Source organism: Gadus macrocephalus, chromosome 8 (genome assembly GCF_031168955.1).
Source record: "Gadus macrocephalus chromosome 8, ASM3116895v1".
NCBI lineage: Eukaryota > Metazoa > Chordata > Actinopteri > Gadiformes > Gadidae > Gadus > Gadus macrocephalus.
The window spans coordinates 19,734,780-19,754,303 of record NC_082389.1 but is presented as its reverse complement, the minus strand read 5'-3'; the positions used below and the strand labels follow the sequence as shown (position 1 = coordinate 19,754,303).

The window sequence follows — 19,524 nt, the reverse complement described above, 5'->3', positions numbered from 1 at the left end:
TTGCGGGTCCCAAACGGACCGCCAACGGACCCCCAGCGGGTCCCAAACAGACCCGCCACGGAGGTAAGGTTTTAATCGCGGATCCGGAGCGGATGCAGCGCGGATCCACTGCGGATCCGCGATCCGCCTTCGTAGCGGATCCGTCCCTGAGGGCAAGTGGACTCCGATACGGGTCCGTTTCGCGGGTCCGTTCCGGAAGCCGCAATACCTCCGCGGCGGAGTCCTTTTGCTGTGTGGGTAGTGGCTATGCTTACGGCGCGCCGTAAAAATAGCTAGTGGCTATGCTTACGGCGCGCCGTAAAAATACTGCATTAGTCTATTTTCACAGCAGGTTATGGTTAGGGTTAGGGTTAGGGTTAATTACTATAATTAATTACTATAATTACCATGGCTATTTTTACGGGTTGCGCCGAGCAGACTGATAGGTAAAGTGCGGTCACGTGACATGCTGCCGTCGGTCACGTGACAAGCTGCCGTACGAATAGCCTATTTGCTATTCTTACGGTCGCCGTACGAATAGCGACTGCCATGACTATTAGTCATTCAAAAACTGTACGGAATTCTTGTCAAACCGCACGGAAACCGTACGGATTCCGTACGGATTTGCACTTTTGCCGTGCTATTCTAGGGCCAGTTAGTGGCCTTCTTGGCTTTCCACAGTGCGCGGCGCACAGACAGAGCGCGGCGCACAGACAGAGCGCGGCGCACAGACAGAGCGCGGCGCACAGACAGAGCGCGGCGCACAGACAGAGCGCGGCGCACAGACAGAGCGCGGCGCACAGACAGAGCGCGGCGCACAGACAGAGCGCGGCGCACAGCGCGTTCTCTGCTGTGCTGTTACATTATTCAGAGAAAAGAGAAATATTCACTAACTATTTAAGTGTAATTTATTCCCGTGCTCAGAGTAATCTCAATCAAAAACACTTCCAGCAGCAGCAGCGCCTCCTCTCATACCGTGAGCACACAGGAGTGAAAGTGAGTTACCGTACTTGAGAGGACGCTTGTGTCTCTGTCACACTGAAACTTTCTCATGGTTCCCAATAAGCGGGGATTAGGTTAGTATGCCTGTGCAAAGTCCTAAATGTAATTTACCTTAATGCTGAAATCTAGCAATATAGCATCATTTTAGACTTCTGATTAACATTATGCAGGGTTGACAATACGCTCTCATCTCTCTGAAATCAATCTGTCAAAGTTCATGCCAAATGAGAGCGCCTCAAAGCCTCTACATCATGAAAAATATAATGATATATGTTAAATATCTTTATGTAGGCGACTATGCGTTATATAAGTGTATTGCTTGCTTTACAAGGCATGCAAGGAGAACAAATATATATAGAGAGAGAGCAGCACAAGCAGCTATGTATATGATACAGACATTCTATGACAGTACTGCCGTGCTAAGGCAAAAGACCATAACTTCAAGTTTGGTCAAAAATGAGTTTTTGACGTATTTGGAACCACACGCCTTAGTTTTATCATGTACACATATCAAGCCCAAATTCGGTTGTTTTCGGGCAAAAAACAAGATGGTGTTTTGCCGTAAGTTCAAAAGTGCAAGGCGAAACTGAGGCAGAAGCCCGTAACTTCAGATACGCCTTTTTGCCTTCCTCTCACCCTTGTCCTGAGCATTCGAATGAAGTTACTGTGCGCCGCCCCGAAGTTACGGCTCTATGCCTTAGTATGACTGACCAACCGTAACGTCAGATACACCTTTCTGCCTTCCTCTCACCCACTCCTGAACATTCCAATGGAGCCACAGTGCACTGCCCCGAAGTTACGGCACTCTGCCTTACGCCCCGTGCCCACTGCCTCCGTCAGTTGACCGTTGACCATTGACTTTGAATGGGGACGGACGCGCAATGCATTGTGGATCCGTCCGTTCAGTTGGAGCGTTCGCCACTGTCAGAAAGTTGAAAAATTTTCAACTTTTTCGGCAGCGACGGTTCCGTCATCCAATCAGATCGCGTATGCTTGGGCTTGGCTGACGTATGCCTCTGCAAAGACTACTCCCCCATCCGTCAGCCACGCCTTCCCACGTCCGTTGACTGACGGTGCAGTGGGCACGAGGCGTTACGCCCCGTGCCCACTGCCTCCGTCAGTTGTCCGTTGCCCATTGACTTTGCATGGGGACGGACGCGCAATGCATTGTGGATCCGTCCGTTCATTTGGAGCGTTCGCCACCGTCAGAAAGTTGAAAAATGTTAAACTTTTTCGGCAGCGACGGATCCGTCATCCAATCAGATCGCGTATGCTTGGGCTTGGCTGACGTATGCCTCTGCAAAGACTACTCCCCCATCCGTCAGCCACGCCTTCCCACGTCCGTTGACTGACGGTGCAGTGGGCACGAGGCGTTACGCCCCGTGCCCACTGCCTCCGTCAGTTGTCCGTTGCCCATTGACTTTGCATGGGGACGGACGCGCAATGCATTGTGGATCCGTCCGTTCATTTGGAGCGTTCGCCACCGTCAGAAAGTTGAAAAATGTTCAACTTTTTCGGCAGCGACGGATCCGTCATCCAATCAGATCGCGTATGCTTGGGCTTGGCTGACGTATGCCTCTGCAAAGACTACTCCCCCATCCGTCAGCCACGCCTTCCCACGTCCGTTGACTGACGGTGCAGTGGGCACGAGGCGTTACGCCCCGTGCCCACTGCCTCCGTCAGTTGTCCGTTGCCCATTGACTTTGCATGGGGACGGACGCGCAATGCATTGTGGATCCGTCCGTTCGTTTGGAGCGTTCGCCACCGTCAGAAAGTTGAAAAATGTTCAACTTTTTCGGCAGCGACGGATCCGTCATCCAATCAGATCGCGTATGCAAATTTAAGCACTTTGACGCGACTCGGGCTCGATACTGGAAAGCGGGAGAGCGGCGGAGAAGTTAATTTAAAAAATGGAGGACAAACTGATAATCACCGTTGGCTCTCGCCCGATTTTGTATGACCAGTCCCTGTACACATACAGGGACACCACATTAAAAGATCGGGCATGGCAAGATGTGTCGTTGGAGGTGGGGGAAACAGGTAATATGTATTTATTTTCTAATTATTTTCGATGTATGTACTACTTTTCAAATGAATCAGTGTTGAATGACTGCTAGCAATACAGCATGCATGGTCCAGCATTAGCATCCTCCAAAATATATAATTAACTGCTACCTAGAATGTATAGTTGCAATTGCTGACACATGTTTAAACATGCACTTTCTGTATACATATGCGTTTTGGAAACAATATCCCTGTATTTATTAATTCGAGTTGGACCGTGTATGCAGTGCAGAATCCAAAAACGTAACATAGCAGCTACAGCATAGCTACTGCTACATAGATTATAAAGAGTACATAGACATAAATGTTCAAGTCTTTACAGAAAATAATAATGAAAAGAATGAAGTAGATTGTAATGTGATCAATAATTTTATTTCATATATTTATTTACAGCGGCTGAATGTGTGAAGCGGTGGAGATCCCTCAGGGACCGATATCGGAGGGAGAGGGTGAAGGAGAAGGAAGCCCAGAGGAGTGGGGCAGGGGCCGACAAGCAGCCTGTGTGGAGGTACATGGCGGTGATGGGCTTCCTAGCTCCATTCCTGCAAAATAGAGGGACCACCTCCAACCTCCCGCATCGCAACCCATCCCCGGTGTCGGTGATGGTGGTGATAGAGGAGCATGGAGAGGCAGGTGCGCTGTCACTAGCAGCAGATGAAGCAGCCCCGGCCCCAGCCCCGGCCCCAGCCCCGGCCCCAGCTCCGGCCCCAGCCCCGGCCCCAGCCACGGTCCCAGCAGCGGACGGTGGACCTGTGGGTAGGAGCCAGTGGCGCGTGCAGCCCCCAGAAGAGGGCAGGGGTAGAAAGCGGCGGAGGCCAGAGATGTCCTCCTTTGAACAGGGCATGCTGGCATTCATGGAGCCGCTGGCTACACTTGCCTCACAGCCGCAACCACAGCCACAGCCACAGCTGCAGCCACAGCCGCAGCCCCCCTCTGAGGACGAGACTTTCTTTATGTCCCTCCTCCCTGCCATGAGAAGGCTCTCCAGTGCTAATAGAGCCATGGTGCGGTACGAGGTGTACCAAATCGTTTCCAGGGCAGATATGGCGGCGCTACAGGGGGAGGTTAGGGAGAATGACTGTGACTGAGTGACTGAGTGAGTGAGGTTATGTTTGTTATGGTGTTAAATTATGGTGTTTCTGTCGTTTTGTTGTTCTGTTGTTCTGTGTGTTCTTAATTAAAAAAAATTACTTTGATTGTGATGTGTTCCTTTTATAATACATTTATAATACATTATAATTTGGAAGTGGAATTATGTTATATTAATATTAGCACATTAATAATTATTCAGTACACTTGCAGAAAGACAATAGGGATTCTTGAAAGCTGGCTCGGGTCATCTGTGAAAAACAAAACCAATCATTATCAATCATTATTACATTTACTTTTCAAACTTAACCTTGAGCAAATGTACAATGTATACGCAGGTATAGGAAGGTGCAGGTGTAGTTGGAATGTGCTTCTTTTCTTAAGACATGGGTAGCTCTTAAAAGAGCTGTTTGGTTGAAGAGCCTTTGTGTTGCTAGGCTCTTGGCTGCCATGGCACTGCACCCTCCTTATTGAAGAACGCACAGTAGGCCTCCCGCATCTGGATGGTCAGTCTGGTGGCGTTGTTGGAGCCCATCCTGGGTGCATCACGCAGGGCTTCAGGATCAGTCGATGGCTCGATGTTCGGTTCCACCCCGCGTCTTCTCCCCTGCAGCTTCTTCCTCTCGAGAAAGTTGTGCAGCACACAGGTGGCCCACACACACACCTCAGCTACCTCAGGACTGGTGCCAATCACGCGCCGGTACATGCGCTACCTAGATGCCAAGATCCCGAAGGCACATTCCACTACCAGACGAGCCCGGCTGAGGCGGTAGTTGAACACTCGCTTCTCCTGAGTGTGATGTTGTCCAGGGAATGGCCGCAGCAGGTGGGTCATGAGTGGGAACGCCTCATCCCCCACAAACACGTGAGGAAGTGGCCCCCGCTGCTCTGCGCCGGAGATGACGCGGGCGGGAGGGAGGTCAAGGGTGCCATCGCGAAGAGCTTCCCCAAACGCGGAGTTACGGAGGGAGCCGCTGTCACTCGTCCTGCCGTAGCCTCCAACATCCACAACCCGGAAGAGGTAGTCGGCGTCCACTACGGCGAGGAGGACCAGGGAGAAGGTGCCCTTGTAATTGTAATACAAGGAGCCAGAGTTACCTGGAGCTTGTATCACAACATGCTTCCCATCAATCGCTCCGATGCAGTTGGGGAAGTTCCAGCGCCACTCAAACTGCTCGGCCATGGTGCTCAAGTCCGCCCTCTTGGGAACAGACATCTCCTCCTCCACCAAAGCAGTCCAGATGGCACTGGCTACCTCCCGCACTATCCTACACACTGACGAAGTGCCCACACGATAGCTGAAGCCAATCGTGTGAAAGGAATCGCCAGTGGCAAGATACCTAAAAAAGAAAGCATTAAAGAATATACTTCAAATATACTTTAAAATATACAGGGCATGAGTCATGACAGCTTAGATATATTATTATTCATACATGGTTGCTTGTATACCATGTTCATAGAAAGGCTTTATGATGGAACACATTTCTCTGCAACACTCTTCATTGATACATAAATAATCCCATGTGACATCCACAACTAATATGACTAGATTGTTTACAGATAGCTCTACCACATAACCTGAGATTTAACAGGAACACTCTGCACACTACTATGGCTATAGATGGGTAGATGTCTTCCCTAATTAGGAAATCTTATGCAAACAACACCGTGGATGGAAATGGGCACCTTTTCTATAGCCTAGCAGTATGTGCACACCAATGAGCTGTATGGAAACGCTAGTTGTGTGATCATTATAAAAAATGAAAAAAAAAGTATCCTTACCGTAGGCAAATGGCGAGTCGCTCGGCAGGGCCAATTGCAGAACGAAACCGTGTGTCTGCCATGGTAATGAGAGGACCGACCTTGCCAAGCAACTCGTCGAAGTAGTCCGGAGGCATCCGAAAATATTGATGGAATAGGAGTGCATCCAGACGCAACTCCTGCACAAGTGCGTGATACTCCCCTCTCTGGTTGCGTGTCCGGAGAATGGGGTGAACCCACCAACGCCGATGCACTTGCTTTCCACGTCGGTGGACCAAAGCACCAGCAACCTGAACCAACACCATCCTTGCTACAACGGGATCCATCTTGCAATGACAACACAACAAGCAGGAAGAAGCGGAAAGAACCCGCCGGCTTTGTTGTTGTTAGCGGGAAGCGATTTGATTGGCTGACGGATGCCTCTGCAAAGACTACGCCCCCATCCGTCAGCCACGCCTTCCCACGTCCGTTGACTGACGGTGCAGTGGGCACGAGGCGTAAGGGTAGGTGTGAGAGGCTTGGGTGGGGGGGGCTTGGTTGTCTCTATCTTTAAGTGAAGCCTGGTAGCAGGCTTCCTCCAGCTGGTGCTCTAAATCGAATAAAATATTTGGGTCCTTGATTCGCCTCATTTTCATCTCGAGGTTCTTACAAAAGATTGACATTGTGTCCTCCTCCCTCTGTTCCGTCCTGTTTCTCAGAAAATTGCCAACTGCACTTAGGACCTCATCTTCTTGCTTTTCTGTTTGCCTCTTTCTTTTACTGCCTGCGACCTTCTGAACCTGAGGGACAAGGCGGTGCTGCCTTGTCCCTCAGGTTCACTGCTCTCCTCTACTTCCACGTCCTCTTCCTCGTCCAGTCCCTCCACATCATCACTCTCTCTTTCAACAATCTGTAAAAGAAAAATAATAGATCAATACAAATGACACATTATTAAAAAAATAATCTTTGTTTTTCAGTGCCCCAACACCACAGAGGAGTGGAAGAAGGTGGCAAAGGGATTCCAGGACCAGGCAATTTCCTAACTGCCTTGGTGCCTTGGATGGGAAACACATCTCAATTATCCCTCCACCATCCTCAGGGTCTACTTTTTATAACTATAAACATAGCTTCTCAGTTGTGTTGATGGCCCTGGTGGACAGCAACTACCGCTTCCTTTATGTGGATGTGGGGTGCAACGGCAGGGTGTCTGATGGTGGGGTTTTCAGGGGCTGCTCACTCCAGCAGTCCCTTGAGCAGAAGACAGCCAACATCCCCGACCCTGCACCACTTTCTGGTACAGAGCTGCTCTCACCCTACACCATAGTGGCTGATGAGGCTTTCCCGCTCAAGGAGTATATCCTGAAGCCCTACTCTAGCCGCGGCCTCACCCAGGAGCAGAGGATTTTCAATTACCGGTAGGGGATATAACAATTAACGGTTTCAATGACAATAGTGGTTGAATTTTTCATCCTTCTAAAAATCATAAAAACAGGCCTATTTAGTTGCTTTCAGTACTTTTTGAACAATTCAGCACATTGTAACAAAACAACGTTTAAAATGTTGGTAATGACTATCTTACTAGGGGTGAACCCACCAACGCCGATGCACTTGCTTTCCACGTCGGTGGACCAAAGCACCAGCAACCTGAACCAACACCATCCTTGCTACAACGGGATCCATCTTGCAATGACAACACAACAAGCAGGAAGAAGCGGAAAGAACCCGGCTTTGTTGTTGTTAGCGGGAAGCGATTTGATTGGCTGACGGATGCCTCTGCAAAGACTACTCCCCCATCCGTCAGCCACGCCTTCTGACGTCCGTTGACTGACGGTGCAGTGGGCACGAGGCGTTAGTATGACTGCCATCAAAATATTCCCGCGCTGGAGTTACGGTGCACTGTCATACTGTTAAATCACCTCATACACACATAAATAATAAAGTTGTTCTGTACATGCAATACGTGGCTTGCTGTGTTTGGCTTTGTGAAGAGTTTTTACTAGTTCTAGGTTGTGAAGAATGGCATTCTCTCGAGGGAAAATGATGCTGGAGATGGCATTGAAACGTAAATACCAAGATGAAGGTAAGAACATTGGTGTATAAAAAAAAGAAGTTAATCTCGTTAATCTAATCTTACTTTATGTAGCAGTGATGAACAGGTAGCGTTAGCGAAGAAGCAAATGTTATCATACTCGGCTAACCTACTTTACAAACTAGACTTAATGTACACCACACACAATAAGTGTCATCTTCCCCGTTATCAAGCGATGTATTAGGGTATATTACGCGATGTTTCAATTCCTAGCCCATGAAACCAGTTTATGAAATACACTATATTTTGTCGGTCAATGACAGTCCACTGACGGCAAGCTAAGGAATTGCTGTTGCAATGACGAACACACACACACACACACACACACACACACACACACACACACACACACACACACACACACACACACACACACACACACACACACCACCAACAACAACAACACCGGCAGCAGCATTAAATCCACCACAAGCTTTTAAAACTTTCTGCCGGATAGTTATGGGCTATGTGGGAAAGTCGAGGCTAGTCGAAGCCAGCAAAAGGTCGATACTGATTTGCAGTGCATCATGGCGTTAAGGGTGCTTTGATCCACAGCCCGGTAATATGAGGATATAGCCTACCTGAAATGAAATGTGCATGGCCTGACAATGACAGAAGGGCTTATCTGACCGCAAAGCAAACTGCTAGTTGAAGCCATGACAAAACGACACACACATGCACACAACCAGCAGGGAATATAGTAAACCAATGCCTATTTGGACGCTGATTTAAATCCATGGTAAACAATCGACAAGAGGGGGAAATCCATTAAATCCACCACGAGTGATTCACTTGCACTGACCAGCAAATTAGTGTGCGGTCTGTACGTGGTATAAATAATGTTGACTAAGCGAATGCAACTTCCTTAACTGGATGTCACCCACGTTTGAATTCGCAACAAAAGTAAACAAAATTGGTCATTGGATGGATCTGATCATGTGACTCACAGAAGCTGGGAATCAACTGCGGTTTTTTGCCTGATGCACTGTGATTGGATTAGGCCATTGACATGGGATTTAACCCTTTGCCGTCCCTAAATTATGCTTTCCACAGGCTACTATCTACTCAGTTGTATCTACTCAGTTAATATAAGTATGACACACACACACACACACACACACGTCTGATGTCAGGTGGTGCAGCGGCATCTAATGCCCATGATTTAATCAGTAATTGGTTGATATGCTACATTGAATATGCCTTGTTCACTAAAAACAAACAAGAAAATCCATATGTCTGCCGTTGCACCGCCCTGAAGCGTGCTACTGTGACACACACACACACACACACACACACACACACACACACACACACACACACACACACACACACACACACACACACACACAATAACATTAGCTATACGTTTACACACAAAGTATCATCATTTTTGAATCCTTAGAATATGCTGAATACTTTCTGGGAGCACAGTGGTTCATACTACTTAGATGGAGAAGACTAACACAAAGTCATAATAAGTGCACACTGAATACTTCTTAGGATACCTTGTGGTTCAAGCTAGTCTATGTGCTGTATGGAGAAGACTAGAACAGCAAGCCTGTCTGCCAGTAGGCATAAATAAACACCTGCACCAGCTAAGTCATGTTTTTTTCATCTTGATTTCAGTGTCTGTTCCACGAGCAGCTCCACCAGCTCCTTCGTCTGATTCTCAGCAGCAAGTCTGGACCGTGCTGAACAGTGCTTTAGATATCAGTGATATTTTAAGTGATGACCTGTGCTTCGGAGAAGATGGCAGGCTTGTGACCAGCACACCAAATGGAACCTTGCCAATTTTCGAAGACTCCCTCCAACGAGGGCCTTCTATTGATGCAATCGCCGACCTCATTTCTGTGCCTGAGCTCATGGATATGGACTTACAACCTCCATCTGCGACCGCCTCTGATCCTCAACCATCTGCGACCGCCTCTGATCCTCAACCATCTGCGACCGCCTCTGATCCTCAACCATCTGCGACCGCCTCTGATCCTCAACCATCTGTGACCGCCTTTGATCCTCAACCATCTGTGACCGCCTCTGATCCTCAACCATCAGCGCCCGCCTCTGATCCTCAACCATCTGCGCCTAGAATGAGACCACGGGCCCCCTGTGGAGTGAAGTGTCGGCGTCAGTGCTCTACACACTTTTCAGAGGAACGAAGGATGACCATTTGTAGGGAGTTTTGGGGCCTGAACTACAAGGACAAGCGAGCCTTTGTTTTTCATTCTGTCAGTCAAATGGGGAGGGAGAAGGTCTGTGCCCGCCCCAGCAGGAGAGGCAGGACCTTTGTTTACCGGCTGAAGGATGCCAAAGAAAATCCCCACCAGGTGTGCAAGCTGTTCTACCTTTCTACTCTCGGCTACCACCCTGGGAATGACAGCATCGTGCTGTCTGTCATGGGCAAAGAAATGTCAACAGCCCTAGCCCCACCGCGAGATGGAAGAGGTAGACATGCTCCAGCAAACAAGCTGGACATGGAGCAGCTCTATTTACACATAGAGTCCTTCAGGCCGACCATCAGCCACTACAGGAGGGAGCACGCACCCTGCCGCCGGTACCTCCCCAGTGACATCACCATTAAACTTATGTTTGCTGATTTCCAAGACAAAGGCCACCAGTGTGGGTATGATACGTATCGCAAAGCAGTGAGAGCGAAAAATATCAGCTTCGCTAAGTTGGGAGAGGAGGAGTGTGAGGCCTGTTTGCGTCAGGAGCAGCACACCAAGGAGGCGCAGCACACAGAGGATGTGGACTGTCCACAGTGTCAGCAGTGGAAAAAGCACAAAGAGGAGGCCATTGAGACCCGGCAACACTATCGCAGTGATGCGGAAAGTGACTGGCCTGCCGGCACAAGTGTCAGGAGTGTAGATTTGCAGAAGTTCATCATGCTACCGAGGATGCCTGGTGTAAAATCGGCACTTTTCACCAGGCGTCTCTCTGTGTACCACAAGACCTTTGCCATGGTGGGAGGAAAGACAGAGAAGAAGGACAACATCAGTGTGGTGTGGCATGAGGGCGTAGCAGGGCGCAGTGCCAAGGAAGTGACGTCTGCTTATCTGGAGGCGCTTGAGAAGGACCGTGACTGCGAGCATGTGATCTTCTGGGTTGACAACTGTAGCGCTCAAAATAAGAACTGGTGCCTCCTGTCCTCGCTGGTTGTGCTGATGAACTCTGACCTGGTGGCCATGGATGATGTGACCCTGAAGTACTTTGAGCCGGGTCACACATTCATGTCAGCAGACAGCGTGCACCATGGTGTGGAGCAGGAAATGAAAAGACGACCGGGAGGATTCATCCACGACTTCGAAGACTTCCTCTCGGTCGTGAAGTCATCCAATTCCAAGAAGATGGAGGTTGTGGAGATGACTAATGACAACATCATGGACTGGGCTAGTGGCCAATCCACAGCAAAGCTGAGGAAGGCTCCAAAACTTGCCGACCTGAAAGTCATCCAGCTGAGGCGTGGGTCAAGGTCCATGTGGGTGAAGACCACACATGGACAGGAGCAGTTCGTGGAGGTGGACTTCCTGAAGAAGAAGTTTGACACGAGCATGCCTTCCACTCTGAGGTTGCGGGATGTTGGTGTGGAGGAGGCGAAAAAGGACGACATCATCCTGAAACTGGTCCCCCTGATGCCAGCCTCCAGAACCGATTTCTGGAGGTCACTGAAAGTGCATGTCCCCAATGGAGATGAAGAGTAGGGAGGGGGAAAATGGGCCTCATTCTCTATCGTTCTCTCTCTTTCTCTCTCTCACACACACACACACACACACGCTCACTCTCTCGTTCTCTCTCTCTCTGGGTGTGTTCGAAACCGCGTACTTGCTTACTACTCCTACTAACTATGACGTCAAATTGAGTAAGCGAGAACTTAGTAAGCGAGTTTAGGTAAGCGAGTAGTATCCGAATGTCTTCTACTTCCGGAAAGATTTTGAGTAAGCATCGCTAGCTTACTAGACGTACTAAACTGCCCCAGAATGCACTGCGTCTATTCAAAAGAACAGTGGAAGCAATGGCGCTAAACGGGGAGCCGCAGCAGCAGTGCTTTTAATAATTGTTTAACAATTGTTTTAACATATCACCGCAAATCCTTAGGTTGAAGGTGTACTGTGACGTTAAATGTGATGTTTATATATTTATTTATAATGTTTATTAACGGCGCCTGGTCGGTAGGTTATTGACACGTCATTTGATTCACGTCATTTGAGGTGGTTAAGTAAGGACGGTCTTCTGAACGTCGATTACTCAAATGGATTACTCAATCATTATTTAAGGATTCGAGAAGTAAGCCAAATATTTAGTAGGTAGTAAGCAGTAAGCAAGTAGGCGGTTTCGAACACACCCTATCTCTCTCTCACACATACACACACACACACACACACACACACGCTCACTCTCTCGTTCTCTCTCTCTCTCTCTCTCACACACACACACACACACTGCACCCACCCCAAAGGATTGACATGGACGTTTTATGTGTTTAATGTGACAATTGACAAGTTCATTGTTGTACAGTATGTGCTTAATATGATAATTCAGTGGTGTGTGTGTGTGTGTGTGTGTGTGTGATGTGTTTTGGATAATCTGTTTTTATAAGTATTGGACATTTTTTCTTGCTCCGTTACAAAGAAGAGTGTTCATACATTGTGCTCAAAAGCTTGTTTGATGGGGAACACTGTAAATAAACATGATTATTGAAATTGTTGTCAGAAACCTTTACTTTAAGTTACACATACAGACAAGTAATTTCAATTATTTCAGTCAGATACATAAATACAGTATATGACACTGAGGTCGGTCAGAGAGTTTGTGTCAGTAATGTGACTACCCGTGTTGAAATACAAAAAAAATATGATAAATGTGAAGTCACATTATGATAATCATGGTATTGGTAATTGTGATAAATGAAATAGTATTACTATTGATTAATTAATAGGGTCATTATTCCATTGTTATCATACCACTGAGCTTTAACATAGAAGTTACTGCCTTCTGCCTTAGTATGACAAATCAACATTCCGAAGGCAATGCTAAGGCAGAACACAGTAACTTCCAAAAAAGGTCAAAGGTCAAATTTGAGTTAATTTTTTTCTCAATGAATAGATTAAGACAGGCATACACTACAAACTGTGAAAATTACAACATTGTAGCTATAACCACATTGTGTGGACATAAGGATAACTTTAAAGCCATTTTTTTCAGTTTCACACTCTGGTGAGTTACTGCCTTTTGCCTTAGCAGGGCAGAGTAAGTCTCAACCTGTCAGTCACAATTTGCATTAAAATCAAGCATCAGGTTTTGAGTCTAAAAACTTTGTTGCTGGATACAGAAGAATCTCATCTTTATATAATCTCGTACAATATTTTTTTTTTTTGAGTGGATAGTTTGAGTGGATAGAAACAAGTTTGAGTGGATAGAAACATTAAGTTGTATTGAAGTAGTAGCCTTAGAAATTGTAAACAATTACCCTACTGTAATTTCAGTGTGATGAGGATTGTGATGGAATGTTGACACACACAAACTCTCATTTCACCGCATTAATTAGCATTGTTGACCGTATTAACTGTTTGTAAATTGATTGTGTTGCAATTGTATGGTGTATTGTAACTCTTGACATTATACTGACATGACATTTTATCTTTTAGGTCCTGGTCTGATATGCTCCATTTCGCCTCCTCTTGATCAATGAGATTGATATGCAAGTTTTGCACATACGTCACAAGAAATCGTCGAAGAATCCTTGAACACTACAGATCCAGTCACGGTCACCGTGGAAGAAGATTAGCTCTCCCCTGCATTTACAGCGATTGTGTATGCTATTTCCCCATCACAAAAGGCTCTCCAAACACATGTGAGACCACATGGATTTAGTAGCAGTGAACCGGTGAACTTGAGAATTAGATGCCATTTATGTGACTTTGAAGAACCTGTAGACGTTAAACTATACTTTCGTCATCTTGGCACACATTTGAGAAATAAGGAAACTGTCATTTGCCCTTTTTAATAGTTGTGCTTTTAAATTAAGCGTTAACTCCAGTTTTTCATCACACAAAAATCGACATCACAACTCCAAATCTTTGCAAGATTTGAAGGCAGAGCTTCTTCTTGGCCCACCAACAGAACACTCTGAAGATAACACTCACTTGGCAGATGAAAATTGTGTGGACGTCCAGTCAGATGATAACGAGTATTCTGACAATGAACGTGGCAATGACATAGGTGAAAAAAATAAGGGAAGACTTGCATCTTTGCTTCTTCGCATGCAAGCAATCTTGCATGTATCCAAGTCAGCTACACAGGAAATAATTAATGAACTTAATGAAATTGGTGTTTTAGTTGGTGAACGTTCAAAAAACACTGTTGAAGCAGTTCTTCAGGAGCAAAACTTAACTATAGATGATGCCACACTGAAGTTAGTGACTGAGACCCTCCAGAAAACCAACCCTCTTAGCTGTCTTTCAGAAAGTGGTCCTCTGAGAACTGAATACAAAAGGCAGGCCTTTTACAAGGAACATTTTAATGTAATTGAGCCAATTGAATATGTCTTAGATGGTTTGCACAAGAAAACGTTTGTATATGTTCCCATTTCAACCCTGTTACCAAAATCATTGGTAACAGGGGTGATGTAATTGACAAAATCCTGGAACAGTCAAGTGTAAAATCTCAGTCTAGCAAGTACATCTCATTTCGTGATGGGCTATACTTCAAAGAGAATACACTGCTTCTAGGGGAAGAGGTATGTATTTCTCTAGGATTGTATATTGATGAATTTGAAGTATGCAACCCTTTGGGAACTTCAAGGAAGAAACATAAAGCTACTGCGATTTATTGGGTATTTGCAGATTTGCCTGTTAAATACGATCAGCCCTATCCAATATATACCTTGCAGTACTGTGCATTAGTAATGATGTGAAGACTTATGGTTATGGACCAATTTTTGAACCACTTCGTAGAGATTTTTGTGTACTCGAAAACCAGGGATTTTACATTGATAGGTTGGGAACTTGTATGAAAGGCACAGTCCTGTATGTGTCAGACAATTTAGGAGCTCATTCTTTGGCTGGGTTTCAAGAGTCATTTCGTGTTAATAAATTTTGTAGATTCTGCTTAGCTAGCTATGATGCCATTCAGACTGTTTCAGTAAGGGATGATTTGTTTCCACTGAGAACAAAAATATTGCACACGGAAGCTGTTGAACAGTGAAAGAGAATGAGGTTCTTGTTGTTGATGGAGTGAAAAGGGATTGTGTTCTAAACAAACTAACCTTATTGGCAATAAAATACCAGAGAATGACATAACTTGGGGTTTCATCTTATATATTAAAGACATTGCGGAAATCCCCCATATTCACAGAGGAAAATCTGTTTTATCTTGAAGCCAGAATCTGTGAACATCGCCAACTCCAACAGGAGTTTTTTCCTGAGTTTAAGCTTAAACCAAAACATAATTTTTTAGAGCATTATCCCCATCTGATTCGTTGTTTTGGGCCTTTGCTTGACTTTTGGATGAATAGATTTGAGGCCAAGCATAGCTTTTTTAAGAAAGTTGTTTGAGATGTTAATAACTTTAACAATGTACTGCTAACTTTAGCCTCCAGGCATCAGCTCATGTTGGCATATTACATCGGCATGCCTAACCTGTTCAAACCAGCACTGGAAGTGAGAAAAATATCAACTCTCTTTCCTGACCTTTTGGAACCCTCGGTCAAAGACACTATCAAGAGGAAATTCAGAAATGTGACTGCTGTTTCTCTTGCAAAACTTCCTTCTTACATGGAACTCAGTACACACAAGGAATGTTTTTATCAACTGGAAGCACAAGTGGACTTCCGGATTTTGGGAAAATTCTGAATGTGCTAATTGTTGAAAATAAGCCCTGTTTTGTTGTGGAACCATGCACAGCTTGGTACACTGAGCACTTGAGATGCACTTGATGTTTGCAAAAATCCCTCCGCAAAACTGCTTGTTGTTCAACCAGAGGAGCTCAATGACTACTTCCCCCGGTCAGGGTATATGGTTCAAGACAGACTTTGGATTTCTCCTAAAGCCTTCCTGCTGCATTGAGGTGTGTCAACCACAGATTTAGGCATTATCAAGACATTATCCAAGAGAAATGTTTAATATCAAGGTAAAACAAGACATGCCTTTGGTTCTGACAAGAAACTGAAATTAATCAGTGATTATTATTGTTATTCCAGGAATCCAAAGAAATATTTCAGTTGACAGCGTTCATCTTTGACGCTGAGAGACAGATTGTCTGCACTCTGAAAGAAATCAAAGACAAATAATTGGGGAGCGGGTCTGATGTCATTCAACAGTGCATTGTGTAGGTTACCTAGGACGTTACAGAAGCTGAAGTTTTTACAAGAAGAAATTTATGAGGATTTATACCAGAATACGGTTTGTTTGTTTTTCGTGTTAAAGACATTGATTGCGATGATCCATGGCTGCCTTTGTGACTGTCGGCACACATTGAATACTCGATTATACTACCATGAATAATTTGAGTTATTCACATCCCTAGTATGTAACAATACTCTTATGTAGTGTGGCATCCCGCCCCTGAAACCTCGGCCTGGACGGGTCCGAGGGACCGTGAACGACGGGGTATACCGCCGCCACCCACCAGCCGGCGACAGGGAGCACCTGGACCTTCCACCCAATCAACGGGATGGGGGACACCTGGCGGCTGGGAGGAGGAAGGCCCGGAGCCAGCACAAGAGAGGCTACGGAACAGGAGCAGAGGAGAGGCAGGAATACGCATCGAATGCAAGACCTAGAGGCTCAAGGAGACCCTAGCGCGCCATTATTCTGAGTGACCCTACATGCCCACTACCTCCGTCAGTCAACGGACGTGGGAAGGCGTGGCTGACTGATGGGGGAGTAGTCTTTGCAGAGGCATCCGTCAGCCAATCAAATCGCTTCGCCGGGTTCTTCCCGCTTCTTCCTGCTTGTTGCGATGCAAGATGACCCGCTTTCCCACTTTCCAGTATCGTCAGAGCCCGAGTCGCGTCACAGTGCTTAAATTTGCATACGTGATCTGATTGGATGACGGATCCGTCGTTGCCGAAAAAGTTGAAAATTTTTCAACTTCTTGACTGAGCCGAAGGCTCCAACGGAACGGACGGATCCACAATGCATTGCGCGTCCGTCCCCATTCAAAGTCAATGGGGATCAGTCAACGGACGGAGGTAGTGGGCACGGGGCGTGACTCCTTAATAAACGCCGAAGTCGGCTTAACCTACTGTTGCCACGTGTTGAATCCTTGAAACCCGGCTCATTTACCAAGCCGGTTACCACAGTAGGTACTGGGGAACAAGATATGACAATATGATAAAAGGGGGTAACAATTCGGGTTCTTACAAGTAACTTGTTTGAACTTGTATTTTTTAACTGATGGGTACATATTCTATTATTAGTTGGCATGTATGATTTATTGGTATAAAAAGGCTCTCAGTTAATGGAACATTCAAACCACCCCCACTATTGAGCACATTGGTTAACCCTGACTGAATAAAATCAGTTGGGAGAAAGACGATAATTTAGCCATTGTACTTTGTGTACTGTGTTCGTAAATTAAACTAAATACTGTTAAAATTTGTATTTTGTATTAAGGAATATGAGTCCACCTGGAGTATGCATCTCTTCTCTTTGTTGGATGTAAGTAAGGTTTCCTTTATAGACAGCTCATGGATCATGGGCACGGTACAGATGGCCTAGTGTGCACTCACACTAGGCCATCTGTACCGTGCCCAAGTCCGTTTCACACCTGTACTAATTCTAGATCGTTTGGCTAGTGTGAGCACGCCAACCGTACTCAAGTCCACTTCAATTCCGTGGCCTGAGCACACTTGGGAGAGGTGTGCTCAGGCCATGGTACAGATGCTAATGAGCCGACACACGCACGGCTACGCAACCTGAGCTTGAGCACGGTACAGGTGTGAAACAGACTTGGGCACAGTACAGATGGCCCAAGAGCTACTTAGCTCACCACCATGACACTTTATAACTTGCTACTTTATACCAGTCGACATCTGGATAAACACGTCTGTTTACATTTTACAGATTTAGTTTTGTATTTAGTTCCCTGCTCTCCTACTTGTGATCTTCTTCGCAGGAGAAAGTTTGACACCGGGAAGAATGGGGCCGAAGAAGGCTTTCACGGCCGAAGAAGCCGAGGAAATTAAAAGATCTCTCGACTTCCTTTCTGAAGAAGTTGCCGCAATGAGGAAGCAGCAACGAGACATCCTAGACCTGGCCGGGGAAATCAAAGTGTTGCGGTTGCAGAGCGAGGAAAAGGATAAAAAAAGTATCCACCTTGAAGGCAGAGTGACGTTTATTACACAAGGATAAACAACGTCATCGTTACCGGGCTCCACGTTAAACCCCGGTCATACGCTCGGGCGGTGACCGATGCCAACGGGGGGGAGCCCGGTGAAAGGGATGAAGGGGATTGAGCTTCGCTGCAGTGACATCGAGGCATGCCACCCACTGCCCAGGAGGAAAACCAGCGACATACCAGTTGTCATTATCAGGTTTGTTAACCGCAAACACAAGACCGCACTGCTGCAACAGGGGAGGAAGCTGAAGGGAACAAACGTGTTCCTAAACGAGCATCTGACAAAACAAAACGCCGACATTGCCAGAATGGCTCGCAACTTAAAAAAGCAGGGAAAAATTCAGAACACTTGGACTGCAAATTGCAAAATCTTCATTAAACTAAATGGTTCACCCGAGGCAAAAGTGATGGTCATCAGATACATTGCGGAGCTGGACAAGTTCCAATGAGTCCGAACCGGAAACACAGTGAGTAATAAACAACCTACACAATCATGACATACTCTGGGCACATCACACCGGTACCTATAACACAAATGATTGCCGATTATGATACACTGGAACTGAAAACATTTGAATACACGGAGCACAATCTACAAGACATGGAAGACAATATCGACCCGGAAAATAACTTCTTCTGTAATATCAATGCCGACTGCGGCTATTACACAGCTGAACAGTACAATAAGACCATTAAGGCAGATCAGAAACTTTCCATGATTCATTTTAACAGTAGAAGTCTGTATGCAAATTTCCAAAACATTAAGGAATATTTACGCCAATTTTCACAACCATTTAACATAATCGCAATATCAGAAACTTGGATCAACCCTGAAAGGGGTGTGGATTTTGAAATAGAGGGCTATGAACTGTACTACAGAAACAGAGAGAACAAGACTGGAGGAGGTGTGGCTCTGTATGTGGACAGAAACCTTAATTGCAAGGTGGTTAATGAAATGACAACTGCAATCGGAAATGTATTAGAATGTCTAACTGTTGAATTCTGCATGGAAAATAAGAAGAATGTGATTGTTAGCTGTATTTATAGAGCACCAGGTTCCAATATTGATATATGCATGGAATGGATGGAAAAAATGTACACAATGTCAAAGCAAAAGGTCATATTTATCTGTGGGGATTTTAATATAGATCTTCTTAATCCCAATAACCACAAACCAACTGAAGACTTTATCAATACAATGTACAGTTTAAGTCGCTATCCAAAAA

At 45.9% G+C, this 19,524-nt stretch overlaps 2 protein-coding genes and 1 long non-coding RNA gene across 3 annotated transcripts in view; 1 reads left to right on the top strand and 2 right to left on the bottom strand.

The window, feature by feature from the left end:
• The window catches only part of LOC132463594 (uncharacterized), a 147,566-nt gene that overhangs the window by 3,427 nt on the left and 124,615 nt on the right, over positions 1–19,524 (bottom strand). The window lies entirely within an intron of this gene.
• Positions 2,670–4,133, top strand: LOC132462497 (protein TsetseEP-like). The gene is made up of 2 exons (XM_060058050.1): positions 2,670–3,021; positions 3,439–4,133. Exons 1-2 carry the CDS (start codon positions 2,892–2,894, stop codon positions 4,131–4,133), a joined length of 825 nt encoding a protein of 274 aa, XP_059914033.1. The 5' UTR covers positions 2,670–2,891.
• LOC132463551 (uncharacterized) lies at positions 3,764–6,403 on the bottom strand. The gene is made up of 2 exons (XM_060059817.1): positions 5,917–6,403; positions 3,764–5,474 (listed from the first exon to the last, which is right to left on the bottom strand). The coding sequence occupies exons 1-2, from the start codon at positions 6,219–6,221 to the stop codon at positions 4,844–4,846; spliced, it is 936 nt and encodes a 311-aa protein (XP_059915800.1). The 5' UTR covers positions 6,222–6,403; the 3' UTR covers positions 3,764–4,843.

Excerpts from the sequence above, each read along its gene's own strand:
- LOC132462497 (XM_060058050.1), top strand. The coding sequence starts at position 2,892 with ATGGAGGACAAACTGATAATCACCGTTGGCTCTCGCCCGATTTTGTAT. Across the intron at positions 3,022-3,438 it reads GTTGGAGGTGGGGGAAACAG|CGGCTGAATGTGTGAAGCGG; the intron begins GTAATATGTATT and ends ATTTATTTACAG.
- LOC132463551 (XM_060059817.1), bottom strand. The coding sequence starts at position 6,221 with ATGGATCCCGTTGTAGCAAGGATGGTGTTGGTTCAGGTTGCTGGTGCT. Across the intron at positions 5,475-5,916 it reads CGACTCGCCATTTGCCTACG|GTATCTTGCCACTGGCGATT; the intron begins GTAAGGATACTT and ends TTTCTTTTTTAG.